At 37.3% G+C, this 17,986-nt stretch overlaps 1 protein-coding gene and 1 pseudogene across 2 annotated transcripts; both read right to left on the reverse strand.

The window, feature by feature from the left end:
- Window positions 1-764: 764 nt before the first annotated feature.
- LOC308645884 (cTAGE family member 2-like) lies at window positions 765-1,885 on the reverse strand (the record flags this gene model as incomplete). The annotated part of the gene is made up of 2 exons (XM_081288308.1): window positions 765-1,462; window positions 1,879-1,885. 2 exons carry the CDS (start codon window positions 1,883-1,885, stop codon window positions 765-767), a joined length of 705 nt encoding a protein of 234 aa, XP_081144434.1.
- Window positions 1,886-2,045: 160 nt separating this feature from the next.
- Window positions 2,046-3,099, reverse strand: LOC308645958 (melanoma inhibitory activity protein 2-like; annotated as a pseudogene). Its single transcript has one exon. The product of its transcript is annotated as a melanoma inhibitory activity protein 2-like (transcript).
- Between the last annotated feature and the right edge of the window lie 14,887 nt (window positions 3,100-17,986).

The raw sequence follows: 17,986 nt of genomic DNA on the forward strand, positions 1-17,986 counted from the left end.
ATATTTTTTAGTTGTAGATAGACATAATACCTTTATTTTTTATATATGTGGTGCTGAGGCTTGAACCCAAGACCTCACATGTTCTAGTGAGTGCTCTATCACTGAGTTACAAACCCAGCCCTCATTGTTTTTTAACATACAATCCTTTTACTCAATATGAATACTCTCTAATCCATAGCATATTTGAGGAATATTGATATCCCTGAGTGTATAAATTTAATTCATTTCAACAAAATTCTACCATACCCATTTCCTCTATTGTAGAAAAGTAGATGCTCGCCAAGTGCAAGGAAATATTTCAGGCCTTTGGTAAACCACTATAGAATCAAAGAATCCCTGTAATGAATGCAACATTAGAAAATAATTCAGGTCTAATTGTTATTGGTTATATATTTTTGGCTTGTATTTGTTTAATAATGGAGATATTCTCATTTTCTTTTAGATTATTGTTAGTGGTTATTAAAATATAATCATGAGCTGGGATTGTGGCTCAGTGGCAGAACTCCTGCCTAGCATGTGTGAGGCACTGGGTTTGATTCTCTGTACTACATATAAATAAGTGAATAAAGTAAAGGTCTATCAACAACTAAAAAAGTTTATAAATAAAACACTTAATCATATACCTATTAGTTTCATTCCTTTTTACTATATTTCTCCACATCAGTCATATAAAAAAGACTATTTCTTTAATTATGACAGTTCAAATATCAAGAAGAGGATTCTTCTTAGTCATGGGAATTTTGATTTTTATAATAACAGCCCAATTATTTAGGTAAAGTACATATAAGTATGTACTGTATATATTTTTGTGATGCTCCACGAGTGTTTCCTGGAGGAGGTGGAGGAAGAAAAGGTCCTCTTCTCATGAACCGACTCCTTGGATCCACAGAAAACAATGGACCTCTGATTGGAGGGTAAGATGAGAAAGAAAAGCCAGAGCCAGTTGCTTGGTTTTCAGCAGGGAGAGATGAATCAGGTACATTGGAATCACCTAGATCAACTTTGGTATCATTTCTACTAGATTCTATTTCTGAATATATAGGCCCATCCATTTTATCCAAAGGCAGCATAGTGGAACTTCTGAGTTCTGCTGATCCAGATGGTCTACCATATTTAGAATAACATCCATCTTGCCTTTGTAGAGGAAGATGTGGATCAGAATATGGTTGGCCTGGTGAAGGGATCATTATCCTATGGGCCTGTTCCCATGGATGTTCCAGGGGCCGTATGTCAGAAGGTGCTCTCTGAGGATAAGTTGACTTATCACAGTTTGATTCTCTTCTTTCATTGCTAGTTGGATGGTCCAGAGGATTCTCTGGGCCCCTTGAGCCTTTTTCTCCTCCTACTGGCACCAAAGTTGAGGGTATGAGTGTAGCCTTCTTTTCCAAATGAAAAGGTCTTATTTCACATGAAGGTTGACCCAATGGTGAGGGACCATTTGGAGAATTCTTTTTGACAAAGGCTGTATTTGAAGCATCAAGCACAGAAGGATTTTTTTCTACAAGCTTAAATTATATCTCTATTTCAGTTATTTTTTGTATATTGTGAGCATTTTTTCCTTAAATTATTGAGGTATCTTTCAGCACTCCTAGCTGCCAACTCATTACCATGAGCTTTTTTCTCATAGTAAATAATTTGCCCCTGATAAAAACAAATGGTTCTCTCCAATTCTTCTTCAAAATCTTTTGATCGCTTTCTATTGGTTTCCAGCAGTTTAATTGTATGGCTGATCTTTTCTTCCTCTTTGAAAAGTTTCTCTTATTGCTCTACCTGGTAATTTTTCTCTCCTATTTTCTTTGGAGTTTCATTACATTTTCTTGATATAATTCCATCATGACTTTAAGTTTCTGCTGAAGATTCTGATTCTCACTTTCAAACTGTGCATTTTCGGGGCTGGGGATGTGGCTCAAGCGGTAGCGCGCTCCTCTGGCATGCGTGCGGCCCGGGTTCGATCCTCAGCACCACATACAAACAACGATGTTGTGTCCGCCGATAACTAAAAAATAAATATTGAAAAATTCTCTCTGTCTCTCTCTCTCCCTCTATCACTCTCTCTTTAAAAAAAAAAAACAACAACAACAAAAAAAAAACTGTGCATTTTCTGTTTGCAAAGATGCTTGTTCTGTCTTAAGATTTCTAATATGTTCTATTAGGTCTTCCTTCGTTTCAATTACTTCAGATAATAAAGTAAAAATTTGATTTCTTTCTCTTTCTAAGGTTTTAAAAGAGGCCTTTAACTTCGCATCATAAACCAGTGTCTTCCAAGACCCTTTGGGCTGATCTTCTAAGTGAGCACTAATTTCTGATTAACTCTTCAATTCCAATTCCAAGTAACCATCATCTGTTAGGACTTTTTCAAGCATGGGAGCCAAATCTTTTATCTGCAGTAAGTGTTCAGTCAGAGAATTAATGTGATTTTATTTGTCTCCTAGAATTTGTTCTGCATGTACTTTAGAGTGTTCAAATATAATTTTCTGTTTAGTAAGGCCATTCACTTTTTCTTTCCATACTTCAACTTCTTGTAAAAGCTGTTTATGACTTTCCTGAAGTCATTCAAAGCCTCTTTTATTGCTACTGTAATTCGTTCTTTATTCATTTGAAATATTCTCAAGGTTGTTTTAGCTTCAGGTATTGGTGATTTAAGGGATTTTGATTCATCTTCTAGGGACTTAATCCTTTTTGATATATCCACCATCAATTTATCCTGTTGAGAATATTTAGTTTTCTCTTCTTTTAGCTCATTTTCTAGAAAGAGTATTTAATCCTCAAGTTTAGATATGGACCTCTCCAGGATTTCATATATTGCCTCCAAGTTTTCTGTTTTTACTGACTCCTTCACCAAAATGATAACCTTTAAAGGTGACTCTAAGCCTTCATACACTTTTGAACAAGGCTAACATTTTCAAGTAATTGACATTTTTCTTGAATTAGTCCAAAAAGTTTTAGAGCAAGTTTTTTTTTTTTTTATCTTCTCATGTAATGCCTGCTTCTCACAGACTGATAACTTCTCCACAAAAACAAGAGAACAACAAAAAATCCAATAGCTGTACATATCACCAACTCCCATGGACAGCCATAAGGACTAGGGTGTGTTTCCATGTCTTCAGTCAAGGTAGACCACAACCCTACTTACTTCTTCCAGGACCACCCCCAAGTATGGCTGAGAGACAGCTGTTGCCTCTCCATCATGCTAAGGCTACTTTGGCTATTCCCTCCACAACCATACAATCCCCAGCCATGCCAAAATATGCTATGAACTCTCAGGCCTTTGGTCAGGAGAAAACCTGCACCAGGCAATGGAGCAGACCATTTTGTACCAGTGAGTGGCGGGGAGGGGCTGTGGGCGTGGGCATGGGCATCCCTGGTCATGGGATCTCAGGGGCCTAGCACACTTACACTGCCTGTCAGGAAAGTCTTGGTACCTCTACTATGCTATAAATTCTGAACCAGTGAAGGTTCAAGACAGTCCAAATCAAGCCAGAGAGAAGTCCTCTCCAGGTCACACGCCCATTGATTTGGTTTAGGCCAGGCTAAGGCAGAACTTATTATGTGCCATTCTATATAGTCATAATATCACCCAGTTTAATGTAACTAAAATTCTACAGCTCTGTAAATTTTTTAAAGAGTTAGTACACCATATATTTATATTTACACCACTTGCCTTTTTGTTTTAATTACTCATTCCTTCCCCTCCCCTCCTGTTCCCTCTCTTTATCCTTCTTTCCTTTCTTCTTTTTCCCTTTCCTTTTCTTTCAGTGTTGGGGGTTAAACTTCAGGGCCATGTACATGCTGGACAAGCTCTCTACCACTGAGCTACTTCTTTAGCCTTGTTGACAATTTCTACAGAAGTCATCTGAATTATTCCATAGAAAAACTCTTGTGTTAGACATTTGAAAAATAATTTGAGAAGAGTTGCAAACTTGGGAATAAATCAGTTTTGATAAGTTCTTTTAAAATAGTATATGATATGAAATGTTTCTAAAAATAAATTGAGTTGGTTTTCATGTCATTTTTTGTAGACAACTATTTATTTAAGAGTCTTTGAAATCTTTTTTTCAGATGTTCTTTTCACTTCTCACAGGATATAAACACTTCTAAGAAACCTGGTCATTATAAATATATATCAAAAAGAAGGATAAGATAAATGAGATCCTGCCTCAAACAAAACAAAATAAAATGTTGTGTGGGATTCTCACACAGACAGGAGACACCAGGGTATTCAACAGGAAGCAGTGTTTATTTGTGTGCATCTAGCCTCAGTGGATTCTTATCTGAAGGCTGAACATTTAGTGTAGAAAGTGATCTCTTATATATTCTAGTTAGTTTCCTTTTACATACTATCTTTGTCTTCATATGAGGTAATAGACATTCCTGATTGGACATTCAATTTCTATACTACAAAGTAGCAAGAATGTTCAAGATTGATTTCTGGAGGGCTCACAATGATACAGATGGCATCATGTTCTTTTTCTTTTCTTCTGAGATATCTCTACCATAAAATGTAGCTCAGTGGTAAAGCATCCCTGGTGTCTATTCCCAGTACCAAACCAAAGCAAACCAAATAAATGCATATGCACTTAATTTAGGGCAGAGAGTTTAGCATTATAATGAGTTATACTGAGCAAAGTTTACTCTAGGTCACTTAGAAGAGCAGTTGTGTATCTTTGACTGGTTTAAGGCCTTTTCTAAAGAGCAGATTCTGAAACAAAGAAACAACTTCAAGTGAAGTTAGCCGTGAGCAACTCTCTGCCTGCAATCACAAGTGTTCCTAAGTTCCTACCTGTCAGCTGAACACTTTGTAGGCCATTTCCTAGTGGGGAGAAAAGTCTGAAGGTGGAGAAAACTTGAATTCTTGGGTGATTCCCTTCTTATTTGGCTATTCTAATCAACTTTCTGTCAGTACCTCCAGTATCTAACATGCAGAGAGGTTGAATAGCCTCCAAATCTGGATCTTTGAGAACTGATCCTGGCCCTCACCTCACTCCACATTCCTTGGTTGTTTTCTGAAGCACCTCAATACCCGGGTTTTGGAGGATTTCACTTCCTTCCACCTCTATGGCCTCCAGTTCACTGAAATTCTATACAATTTCAGCACATTGTAGTACCTGAAACTGGGAAGGTGTTTCTCCAGGCAGGAGATTCAGCCTTTCTAGCAAGCTACCTTGACCTTGAACCTACATAAGGCAGTCCCTTTAGGGCTACCCAGTAGACCACATTTGGGCTATTACTTTTGGGGTTGAGTGTTAGCAATTGTTGCCAGAAAGGCATTTCTCCCTTGTTCCCAGGATCACCCTCGCTGAGATAGTACTTACTATTTGATGGAGGATGAAGGCTATCTAGGTGCCCGCCACTCACTTTTCTCACCTCCTTTGCCAACTGGTATCAGAATCAGCTTTCTCTCACACAGTCCATTGCCCAAGGCCCCAATGACCCAGGAGGCTTTAGAGGCTAGTTCTGTAGGAGGGGTGAAGTCATTCTGCATTCTGCAAAGAGACACCTCTGTTCTTAGAGGCTGTAGTGATAGGAATCACCTGCATATTTTCTTCTAGACCATCTTAACAGTGGGGTTGTGAGGGATGCAGTCAGGAGTTCCTTTAAATCAGCTGTCAATTATGGCTAGAGATAGACCCAGGAGCCTGTAGTCTTGGGCTAGAGAGAAGAAAGCATATTGGTTCCTTCTATACAATTTCAGCACAACTTTTCTCTGATTGTACCCGATGTAACAACGCACTATATGTGCATTCATATATGTACCTAGGTTAATGATATCCATCTTATTCCACCATCTTTACTCTCCACATGCTCCCTTTCATCCCTCCCTCCCCTTTTCCCCATCATAGTTCCTCCATTCCACCCCCCCCCATTATGGATCAGCATTCAGTTATCAGAGAGAACACTCAGCCTTTGGTTTTTGTTGTTGTTTGGAATTGGATTACTTCACTTAGCATAATGTTCTCCAGCTCCATCCATTTACCTACAAATGCCATAATTTTATTCTCTTTTAAAGCTGAGTAATATTCCATTGTAATATTTCATACATACCACAGTTTCATTATCATTTCATCTATTGAAGGGCATCTACGATGCTTCCACAGCTTAGTCATTGTAAATTGAGCTGCTATAAACATTGGCAGCATTACTAAGCCATAATCCCAGCCCACATTAACCATTTTTAAGTGCAAATAGAATTCAAAGTGCTCAGTACATTCACTATCACCACCATCTATTGCTAGACTTCATCTTCATAACAGAAACTCTGCACCCATGAAATATTGCCACCCCATTGCCCATCATCCAGTCCCCTGCTTTCTGTGGGTTTGATGTCTCTATATATATCATCTAAGCAGAATTTCATAGTAAGTGTCCTTTTGTGATTGTGTGACTAAACACAATGTGGGATGAATTATATTCCATTGTGTGGATGGACAACATGTTTATCCATTCCTCCATCAATGGATGCTTACATTGCTTCCACTCTTCAGTTTTGGGGAACTCCTACTTGGCATTTCTGGAAGCTTGAGCAGTAGAGGAGGTGGAGACTCTACAGGAAATGAGCTGTGGTTGAGATCTCATGGGTCCATTAATTCCACCTTGATGTAATCTGTAGGCAAGAGGAGACATGAGCTGATCCAGGTGAGGGCACCTGCAATTAGCAAAGATGCTACAGGTAAGGCCAGAACAACCTCTTGACTCTAAAGAAAGAGAGAAAATTATGAAACTCAAAGACAGACTTGACAAGAGGGCCTACACCTAAGGAAAGATGAAGTTGCACCACACAAAGAACACTAAGAAGAAATGAATGTGAATGAAGGATGAGCAAAGCTCAGGTACACCCTTCTTCCCAACATCACAGGTTGCACTTGCCAACCTTTGTTGATCAGTTGGTAAGAAGAAGGCTTAGTGTCTACTAGGTTTGAGCACTCCAATTCCAAGATCACTGTTACCTGCTCCATTTAACAGAAGGATACCATTTTACAGACTTTCCTTTTAAGGACTTAGAAGTTCCCTGAGTACAAGAGCTAAGTCTAATCTTTGCATGTTCCAAGGTGCCTCATGCATAGTCAGCACTGGGCCTTTCTGCAGTGTCAGACTGAAGGCAGGGGTTAGGCCCTAGAAGCAAAATTTAGGAATCCATCAGTTGAAAGAAGATGCAAGTCACTGGGAATACTGGTCATCCATTATTCAGAGGTGGTAATAGCCCCTAACAAGCCCCCAGGGGCATTTCCATATATCTTTTCAATATAAAGGCCAAACAAAGAAGGCACATTGCCAACAAGTTGGTGCATCCCCACAAGCAAAACTTTATGACCTTGATTATGAAGTTGCACCCCCTTTCTCCACAGAAAAGCCTTAACTGGTCTTCTCCAGAATCTTTACCATGGCTGATTTTAGGACTTCCAGCAAAAGAGTTCAATGTAGATAAACTCTCTATTTTTGTGTCACCTGTTTACTTGGCCACTGGCCAAGAAGATACCAGCACTTCAAGTGCTGGACACCCGCTTACTAGTTTTTCACAAACATATCCAATATAGTAGTTTGTAGAAATGTGCAAACAAAGCCTCTGGCCTTGAGCTGGGCTTCACAGAGATGTCTACATTTTTAAGATAAGAGAAATTACTAATTGGGCTCTATAGTAACAGCTAGCAGGGGGAGGAAAGAAAGGGGAGAAGAAGAATCTCTCCACTTTTCAGGTGTTGTCCTTGAAGGGTTAACTTGCCCAAAACACTGAGAGAAAAAGCTGCTTTTATCTGAAGTTCTGTAGACTGCGAACTTCTAAGCCTCTTGCCTTACATGCTGAGTATAAAACTTTGAAACTAACTGAACTCATGGTTCAGGGAATTGATTGATTACAGAAAAGCTGTGCCCTCTGAACCTGGCTGCAGCCAAATAAAACTGCTTCCTGATATCTTCAGGGCCTTGCTTCATCTGTTCCTACAACAATCCAGGCAGTCCTCTCTGTTTTGCTCTTGCAAATGAAACCCTTGTAGATAACTATAATAAGTCATATGCTGGATTATCTCTCACTGACCTTAGAGTTATAGTTAATTCTACCTATAACCAGAGACTGCCCCAGGGGAAATGCAAAAAACCCTTGCTACCAACATACCCAACAATGCTTTTTGGAATGTTCCCCTCTGATAATAATAACATCCCATAGAATCAATGTGTTACTGCCATACCTTCTCTGGGGAAGAACAACATCTATGTGCCTGGGCAGGTGCAGCCCCCTGGAATGTAACTAATGTGCCCCCAAACCATATGGGCTACTTCAGTAACTGCTATGCAGAACAAGCCATTACCAACGGGTATGAAGGAAATTAGTATGGCATGATGGATATCACACCAATATTGCTAGCTGCTAGACCCATCAAATGGACAGCAGCCGGCTGGATAAATGGGTCTATATTGAGTCCATACCCTGACTATGGATTTTGACAATTGCCTTGGTAAGGTTATGCATAGTCATAAAATAATTAGCATCCCAAGCACCCTTAATATACTATATATTATATATACATGGATTTGTCTTTGTGCCGAATTATGCTTGTACCCACTATGCACAAGCTTGTGTTACACCATTCTTTGCCAGGCTAATAATCAATGATACTGATGGCATAAATATCACTAAGACAGAGATCCCTTATGCAGTAAATATATCCTGCTGGCTAACAAATTGTCTAACCCATGCTATGAAAGCTAAATGTCTATTTATTCTCAGAGTGTCCGCAGCAGTCTGGCTTCCAGTGAACCTGTCTGGAGAGTGGAGGAGTCCATGGGACAAGGAGATGAAGAATCTTCTAAATGAGATACTACACTGGACAAGGTAGGCAATTAGACTTATCATCACTGGGATTATTGGCCTGGTTGCCACCATTGCCGCCGCTTCACAAACTCAGAGCATCTAGACTGCTCAGACTATAAACAACTTGTCTACTACCATGGCAGAAGCCTATGCCATTCAAAATGACTAAATATATTGTCTCAAGCCGCTATCTTAGTCATTCAGCAAGAACTAGACCTCTACCAGGAAAAACTAGATATTCTGTTTATGTTGCAAAGGCTCACTTGTGACTCTAAATTTTAGAGTATTTGTGTCACCCAATATGCTGTATCTGAAAATGTAACCTTACACTTCTCCAATTTTTCTTAGTATATTAACGGTGTTTGGGATGCTAACTATTTTATGACTATGCATAACCTTACCAAGACAATTGTCAAAATCAATGGACAAAGGTGTCTATCTTGAAAACCTTTTTTTGCTTCCATGAATTGACTGAACATTGGAAAAACCTGATAGCCAAATTAACTAATCCTTATAAAGCTATTACCCTGGCCCTACTGTTCATAATAGTGATATTATTTTCTCTTGTTGTGAGATGGTTATGTAACCATGTGAAGACAACACAAGGAAAAACAGCAATGCTGGCTGAAATCTTTGCAGCAGAGTAAGAGTGGGAAGACGTGGGGAAAAGTGCATGGATTACTGCATACGTGGCATGTGTTAACAGCGTCTGAGTGGCAGGCCACTCCCCTTGTGCTAGGCATGTGAGCGACAGGCCACTCCCCTCCTGCTAGGCTTGGCTTGTGAGAGGCACAGCCCGGGCCATACGTTGCAGTTCGTGTGCTTGCTCCATGGCCCACTTATTGATTGGTTGCTGCAAGGAAAGTTAGCAGACATTGCATTGGTGGTTACCTGTAATCTGCTTAGCTACTGCCTGAGTATAAAAACATGGTAACTGTGCAATAAAATGAGACCTGTTTTCTGTTTGGTCTCTGGAGATCTTGATTAGTGACTCTGAAGCCACACTCTCCTCGACCCTGTTCTGTGGACCTCCTTGTTGGATGAGGCCACACATAACAAAGACAGTTAAACATTATTTTCAAAATCACATACTAGTACATGGCTAGGATAAAACTTGCTTCTTGGTCTGTCATCAAAATAGAAAGAGCTACTTCTACTTGAAGCTATCTTGCTAAACTCTTGGTAGTCTCCCTAAAGATTAGGCAGTCTTTGAAAACAGACCTATACAGAGAGTCTGACATAGTAAAATCAAAAATAAAAAATAACAAAAAATTCAAAAAAAATTGCTGAGGGACCTGCCATTGTCCAGCATCAACTGTGGAAGCTTGAGGGCATGGAGAAACCACTTCAAAGATGGTTTCAGAGAACAACATCTGCTTTATTGTACAGCAAAAAAATAGCTTTTATAGTGGATATGTGCCAATTTACATATAACAGTCATGATTGACCAGAGATGATACATAACATATCATCTTATGGGAATCCAGACACCAAGAGTCTAGAAATTGACATGTAGGCTGAACTTGCACCTACACCTACTCCTTGTCAAAGAGGCAACAAAATTGTACTTGCCAATATTGTGACAGCATTTTGTCCCAAAACATGGCATTCTATGTTAGGATTTCCCTGCTGAACAATGAGCAAGACCCCCAGGTAGGTCCAAGATCAGGGCCTGAAACAGTTCCCAACTCTAAGTCTTGAACAACCTGAGTTGTTAAGACAATTTTTTATTGAGCTTCAGGCATACAGTTAATAAGACTTTTGATAGCAAACAAGGTTAACAAGAGAAGTATACCTAATATGTCATATGTTAACAGACTGTAGGGATTAAACCATGGAACTAACATTTGTCATTGGTCAAGCAAGTGTGTACCCCACCCTTAAAAGAAAGTGCAAACCATAGGCATCTTAATTTGAATAGAATTAGTTTTTACAATTTGGGCAGTCAGATTGAAAAGATTTTGTTGGAATTGATTGTCTCAAGTTCCATGAATATAATTTGACACAATGTATAATTTTATAGAGAATCATTTAAGGAAAATTGAGTCCCATAAATGTGCATAAAATACACATCACAAAGCAGTCCTTAAGTTTGATGTAGAGCTTTGATTTTTTTTATTTATATATGACAGCAGAAAGCATTATAATTCTTACTACACATATATAGCACAATTTTCCATATCTCTGGTTGTATACAAAGTATATTCACACCAATTTTTGTCTTCATACATGTGCTTTGGATATTAATGATCATCACATTCCACCATCATTTATACTCCCATGCCCCCTCCATTATCCCCCCAAACCTCTGCTCTATCTAGAGTTCAACTATTCCTCTCATGCTCCCTCTCCCTACCCCACTATGAATCAGCCTCCTTATATCAAAGAAAACCTTCGGCATTTGGTTATTTTGGATTGACTAACTTCACTTAGCATTATCTTCTTTCACTCCATCCATTTACCTGCAAATGCTGATTTTATTCTCTTTTATTGCTGAGTAAAATTTCATTGTGTATATAAGCCATTTTTTAATCCATTCATCTATTGAAGGGCATCTAGGTTGGTTCCACAATTTAGCTATTGTGAATTGTGCTGCTATAAACATTGATGTGGCTGTATCCCTGTAGTATGCTGTGTTTAAGTCCTTTGGGTATATATCCAGGAGAATATAGCTGGGTCAAATGGTAGATCCCTTCCCAATTTTTCAAGAAATCTCATACTGTTTTCCATACTAACTTCCAGACTGGCTACACCAATTTTAAGTCCCACTAGCAGTAAATAAGTGTACCTTTCCCCCCACATTCATGCCAACACTTAGTGTTGTTTGTCTTTATAATAGCTGCCATTCTTACTGGGGTGAGATGAAATATTAGAGTGGTTTTGATTTGCATTTCTCTAATTGCTAGTGATGATGAACATTTTTTATGTATTGATTGATTGATTGTACATAATCTGAGAAGTGTCTATCCAGGTCCTTCACCCCTTTATTGATTGTGTTATTTGATTTTTTTGGTGTTTAGCTTTTTGAGTTCTTTATTTACCCTAGAGGAGAGTGCTATATCTGATATGAGAGGGGTAAAGACTTGCTCCCAAGATGTGGACTCTCTATTCACCTCACAGATTGTTTCTTTTGTTGAGAAGAATTTTTTTTTTTAATTTGAGTTCATTCCATCTATTGATTCTTGATTTTAATTCTTGTGCCACAGGAGTCTTATTAATGAAGTTGAGGCCTGATTCCACATATGAAGATTAGGGCCTACTTTTTCTTCTATTAGTTGCAGGATCTCTGGTTTTATTTCTAAGTTCTTGATCAATTTTGAGTTGAGTTTTGTGCATGGAGAGAGATAGGGGTTTAATTTTATTTTGTTGCATATGGATTTCCAGTTTTCCCAGCATCATTTGTTAAAGAGGCTATCTTTAATCCAATGCATCTTTTTGGCACCTTTGTCTAATATAAGATAATTGTAATTTTGTGGGTTAGACTCTGTGTCCTCTATTCTGTACCATTGGTCTACCAGTCTGTTTTGGTGCCAATACCATGTTGTTTTTGTTACTATTGTTCTGTAGTATAGTTGAAGGTCTGGTATAGTGATGCCACCTGCTTCACTTTTTCTGCTAAGGATTGATTTAGTTATTTTGGGTCTCTTATTTTTCCAGATGTATTTAATGATTGCTTTTTATATTTCTATGAGGAATACCATTGGAATTTTGACTGGAATTGCATTAAATATGTATATTGCTTTTGGAAGTATGGTCATTTTGATAATATTAATTCTTCCCATCCAAGAGCAAGATAGAACATTCAATTTTCTAAGGTCTTCTTTGACTTCCTTCTGTAGGGTTCTATAATTTTCATTACATAGATCTCTCACATTCTTTTAAGCTTATTCTCAAGTATTTTATGTTTTATGAGCCTATTGTAAATGGGGTAGTTTTTCTCATTTCAGATTTCTGAGGATTTATCACTGGCATAGAGAAATGCTTTTGATATAGGGGTGTTGATATATATATATATATATATATATATATATATATATATATATATATATATACTACTTTGCTGAATTTATTTGCTAGTTCTAGAAATTTTCTGGTGCAACATTTAGGGTCTTCTAAGTATAGAATCATATCATCAGCAAATAGTGCCAATTGAATTTCTTTTTTTCCTATTTGTATTCCTTCAATTTCTTTCATTTGTCTGATTGCTCTGACCAGTGTTTTAAGAACTGTGTTAAATAGAAGTGCTGAAAAAGGGCACCCCTGTCTTGGCCCAGTTTTTAGAGGGAATGCCTTCAATTTTTTTTTTCCATTTAGAGTGACATTGGCCTGAGGCTTAGCATAGATAGTCTTTATGATTTTGAGATATATTTCTGTTACCCCCAGTTTCTCTAGTGTTTTGAATGTAAAGGGGTACTGTATTTTGTCAAATGCCCTTTCTGCATCTATTGAGATGTTCATTTGATTTTTATCTTTAAGCCTATTGATATAATGAATTACATTTATTGATTGTATATGTTGAACCAACATTGCATATCTGGGATAAATTCCACTTGATCATGGTGCACAATCTTTTTGATATGTTTTTTATTTGATTTGCCAGAATTTTATTGAGAATTTTTGCATCTATGTTCATTAGAGATAATGGTCTGAAGTTCTTTTTCTTTTTTTAATGTATCTTGGCCTAGTTTTGAAATAAGGATGATATTGGCCTCATAAAATGAGTTTGAAAGTTCTGCCTTTTTTTCTATTTCCTGAAATAAATTGAAGAGTATTGGTACTAGTTCTTCTTTAAAGGTCTTTTAGAACTTGGCTGTGTATCCATTCAGTCCTGGGCTTTTCTTGTTGGTAGAATTTTGATGACATCTGCTATTTTTTCACTCAAAACTGATCTGTTTAAATTGTTTATATCATCCTGATTCAGTTTGGGCAAACTATATGACTCTAGAAATTTTTTGATGCCTTCAATATTTTCTATTTTATTGGAGTACAAGTTTTTAAAATAGTTTCTAATTATCTTCTGTATTTCCATAGTGTCTGTTGTGATATTTCTATTTTCATCACATATGTTAGTGATTTGGGTATTCTCTCTTCTTCTCTTCATTAGCATGACTAAGGGGCTGCGAATTTTATTTAGTTTTTTCAAAGAACCAACTTTTTGTTTTGTCAATTTTTTCTTTTTTTATTGGTTGTTCACAACATTACAAAGCTCTTGACATATCATATTTCATACATTAGAATCAAGTGGGTTATGAACTCCCATTTTTACCCCAAATACAGATTGCAGAATTGCATCGGTTACATATCCAAATTTTTATATACTGCCATATTAGTGACTGTTGTGTTCTTCTACCTTTCCTATTTCTTTTGTTTCAATTTCATTGATTTCTGCTTTGATTTTAATTACTTTCTGCCTTCTGCTGCTTCTGGTGTTGATTTGCTCTTGTTTTTCTAGGGCTTTGAGATGTAATGTTAACTCATTTAATTGTTGACCTTTTTTTTCTTTTAAGGAATAAACTCCATGCAATGAGCTTTCCTCTTAGAATTGCTTTCATAATGCCCCAGAAATTTAGATATATTGTGTCTGTGTTCTCATTTACCTCTAAATTTTTTTTTTTTAAATTTTCTCTTTGATGTCTTTGGCAACCCATTGTCTATTCATTAGAATATTATTTAGTCTCCAGGTGTTGGAATGGATTTTTTTTTATTTTATCATTGATTTCTAATTTCAATCCATTATGATTTGATATAATACAGGGTAGTATCTCTACTTTTTATATTTGCTAAGGGTTTTTTGTGGCATGGTATATGGTCTATTTTAGAGAAGGATCCATGTGCTGCTTAGAAGAAAATATATTCTTACATTGAAGGATAAATTATTCTATATGTGTCAATTAAGTCAAATTATTTATTATATTATCAAGTTCTATCATTTCTTTGCTCAGCTTCTGTTTGGAAGGTCTGTCTAGTGAAGAAAGAGGTATGTCAAAGTCACCCAAAATTATTGTGTTGTGGTCTATTTGACTCTTGAACTTGAGAAGAGTTTGTTTGATGAATGTAGAGGCTTCATTGTTTTGGAGATATATATATATATATATATATATATATATATATATTTAAAATTGTTAAGACTTGTTGGTGTATGGTTCCCTTGAGTAGGAGGTAGTGCCCTTCTTTATCCTTTTTGATTGACTTTAGTTTGAAGTCTACTTTATTTGATATAAAGATGGAAACTTCTGCTTGCTTCCACAGTCCATGTGAGTGGTACAATTTCCCCCCACTCTTCACCTTCAGTCTGTGGATGTCTTTTTCTATGAGATGAGTCTCTTGGAGGCAGCAGATTGTTAGTCTTTTTTTTTTCTTAATCCAATCTGCTAGTCTATGTCTTTTGATTGGTGAGTTTAGGCCATTAACATTCAGGATTATTATTGAGACATGATTTGTGTTCCCAGCCATTTTTTTTTAATTTATGATATTTAATGTGGCTTGGTTTATCCTCTGATTTTCATCATTGTTTTTATTTCCTTATCTTGGAATATTTTGCTGAGGATATTCCGTAGTTCAGGCTTTCTAACTGTACATTCTTTTAACTTTTGTTTATCATGGAAGGTTTTTATTTCATCATCAAATCTAAAGCTTAGTTTTGCTGGATATAAGATTCTTCATTGGCATTCATTTTCTTTCAGAGCTTGGTATATGTTGATTTACAGTCTCCTGGTTTTGAGGGCTTGGGTTGTAAAATCTGCTGAGATATGAATTGGTCTCTCCCTATATGTGATCTGATTTCTCTCTTTTGTGACTTTAAAAATTATATTTTTATTTGGTATGCTGGGCATTTTTATTATAATGTGCCTTGGTGTAGATCAGTTGTAATTTTGTATATTTGGTGTCCTGGAATCCTCTTGTATTTGGTTTTCCAATTCATTCTTCATGCTTGAAAAAGTATCTGATATTATCTCATTGAAGAGATTGTGCATTTCTTTGATTTGAAACTCTGTGCCTTCCTCTATACCAATAACTCTTAAATTTGGTCTTTTGATGCTGTCCCATTATTCTTGGATGTTCTGTTCATGATGTCTAACTATCTTCACTGTGTGATCAAATTTATTCTCTAGATTGTATACTTTGTCTTCATTATCTGACATTCTTTCTTCTAAGTGATATAGTCTATTGGTTATGCTCTCTGTTGAAATTTTTATTTGATTTATTGTATCCTTCATTGCAAGGATTTCTGACTGTTTTTTTTTTCTAGAGTCTCTATCTCTCTCTTAAAGTAATTTTGTGCTATCTGTATTTTCTCTCTTATTGTTGAAGTGATCAATTTCTGCCTGTATTTGTTCCTTTAGGTAATTTACAAATTCACAGATAATTTTAATTATAACATTTTGAACTCCTTCTCTGACATTTCATCAACTTCACTTTCCATGGGTTCTGTTATTATAGTGTCCTTATTTGTTTGAGGCACTTTCCTCCATTAGTTTTGCAAGTTGTGTTTGTGTCTTCCTTTATTGCAGTGTGGATCTGAGATATTACATTTTTTACCTATATTCTTGTTGTACCTGTGCAGATTATCTGTACCTTGACTCGATGTTGGGCTTCCAGACTCTACTGGTGTCCCTTAATGAATGCTTATGCATACTGAATCTGGGTCCTGCATAAGTTGGCATGGGTAAATGTGGGCAGCCAGTCTGAATGTTTCACATTCTCCTCCCTGGAGCAGAGAGGCTCTCACCATCACTACATTATGAAGTGACCTGGACATTGCCCCAGTCCTGGAGGTTGAGGATGCATCTTCAGAGGTAGGCATGTCACCCCATGGATTGAGCTATGTTCACTTGTTCTTTTGTGATATTACCCCTTTGCTCTGTTTGGGATAGAATGTTCCATGGAAATGCCTTTTGTGTGTCCATTTCTCTTGCTCTGGTTTTGGGTATGGCCTTCTTAGATGTCAGCCAACCTGCTGACAGCAGGCTTCAGAAAAATAGACTCAATCCCTGAAACCAGATCCCTTGCCTCATTTGAATGGCTTCTCCTCAACAAAAAGGTTCAGTATGCACTTACTCTTTCTCTTTGCAGACACTTAAGGTCAGAGGAGGCATCACAAGACCCCCCCCCCAAAAAAAAAAGGTAACTCTGTCTCTTGTGTGGTTATTTCATGCAGCCCTGTTGCCCTGGAGTTACCCTTGGTGTTTTTATCATGAGAAACATGACAGGTGAATCTGGGCCACTGGGCTTGACCTCTCTTGGCAGTCAGGTGACTGTGGTGGTCTGGGCTGAAATTTGGCTCCCACAATACTCTGATGGTCAGAAGGGGTTGTCCTGCACCTGAGGCTAGGCTCTGGTGGGTGTCTGCCCCACCAGGGTAGGGTGGAATGGATTGCTGTGAGCCTGGGACCACCATGCCAGTGTTGATTTGTTCTTCTTGAACCTTATTTTGTTTCAGGAGAACCAAGATGGCACATGTAATTTTTTATTGATTTTTTTTGAATCTCAAAATCAGTGCTTATTTGTTGTATTATGTTGTTATGAGCAAAAAGTAAATAAAAATAAAGAGCTATCTCTAACCATGCACCAAACTTAACTCAAAATTGAACAATGACCCAGGAATTAAACCAGAGACTCTGTGTCTAATAAGAGAAAAAGTAGGTTCTGATCTTCTTCATGTGGGATTAAGACACAACTTTCTTATAGCCCAAGAATTTAAACCAAGAATCAATAAATGGGATGGAATCAAACTAAAAACTTTCTTTTCAGAAAAAGAAATAATCTGTGAAGTGAACAGAAAGCCTACACCTTTTTACCCCTCACACATCAGATAGAGCACTAATCTCTTGGGCATATAAAGAAATCAAAATGCTAAACACCAAAACAAAAAAACCCAATCAACACATGGACTAAAAACTGGAACAGGTACATATAAGAAGAGGATACACAATCAATCAACAAATATATTAAAAAAATGGTCATCATCTCTAGCAATTTGAGCAATGCAAATCAAATCTACTCTAAGATATTAGTCAGATGGCAAGTATTATGAAGACGAACAACAATAAGTGTTGATGAGGATGTGGGGGGGGAAGGTACTCATCCTTTCCTGGTAGGACTACAAATTGGTGCAGCCCATATGGCAAATAGTATGGAGATTTCTTGAGAAGTTGGGAATGAAACCACCATGTCATCCACCTC

Source organism: Spermophilus citellus (genome assembly GCF_964194105.1).
Source record: "Spermophilus citellus genome assembly, chromosome: 1".
Classification (NCBI taxonomy): Eukaryota; Metazoa; Chordata; class Mammalia; order Rodentia; family Sciuridae; genus Spermophilus; species Spermophilus citellus.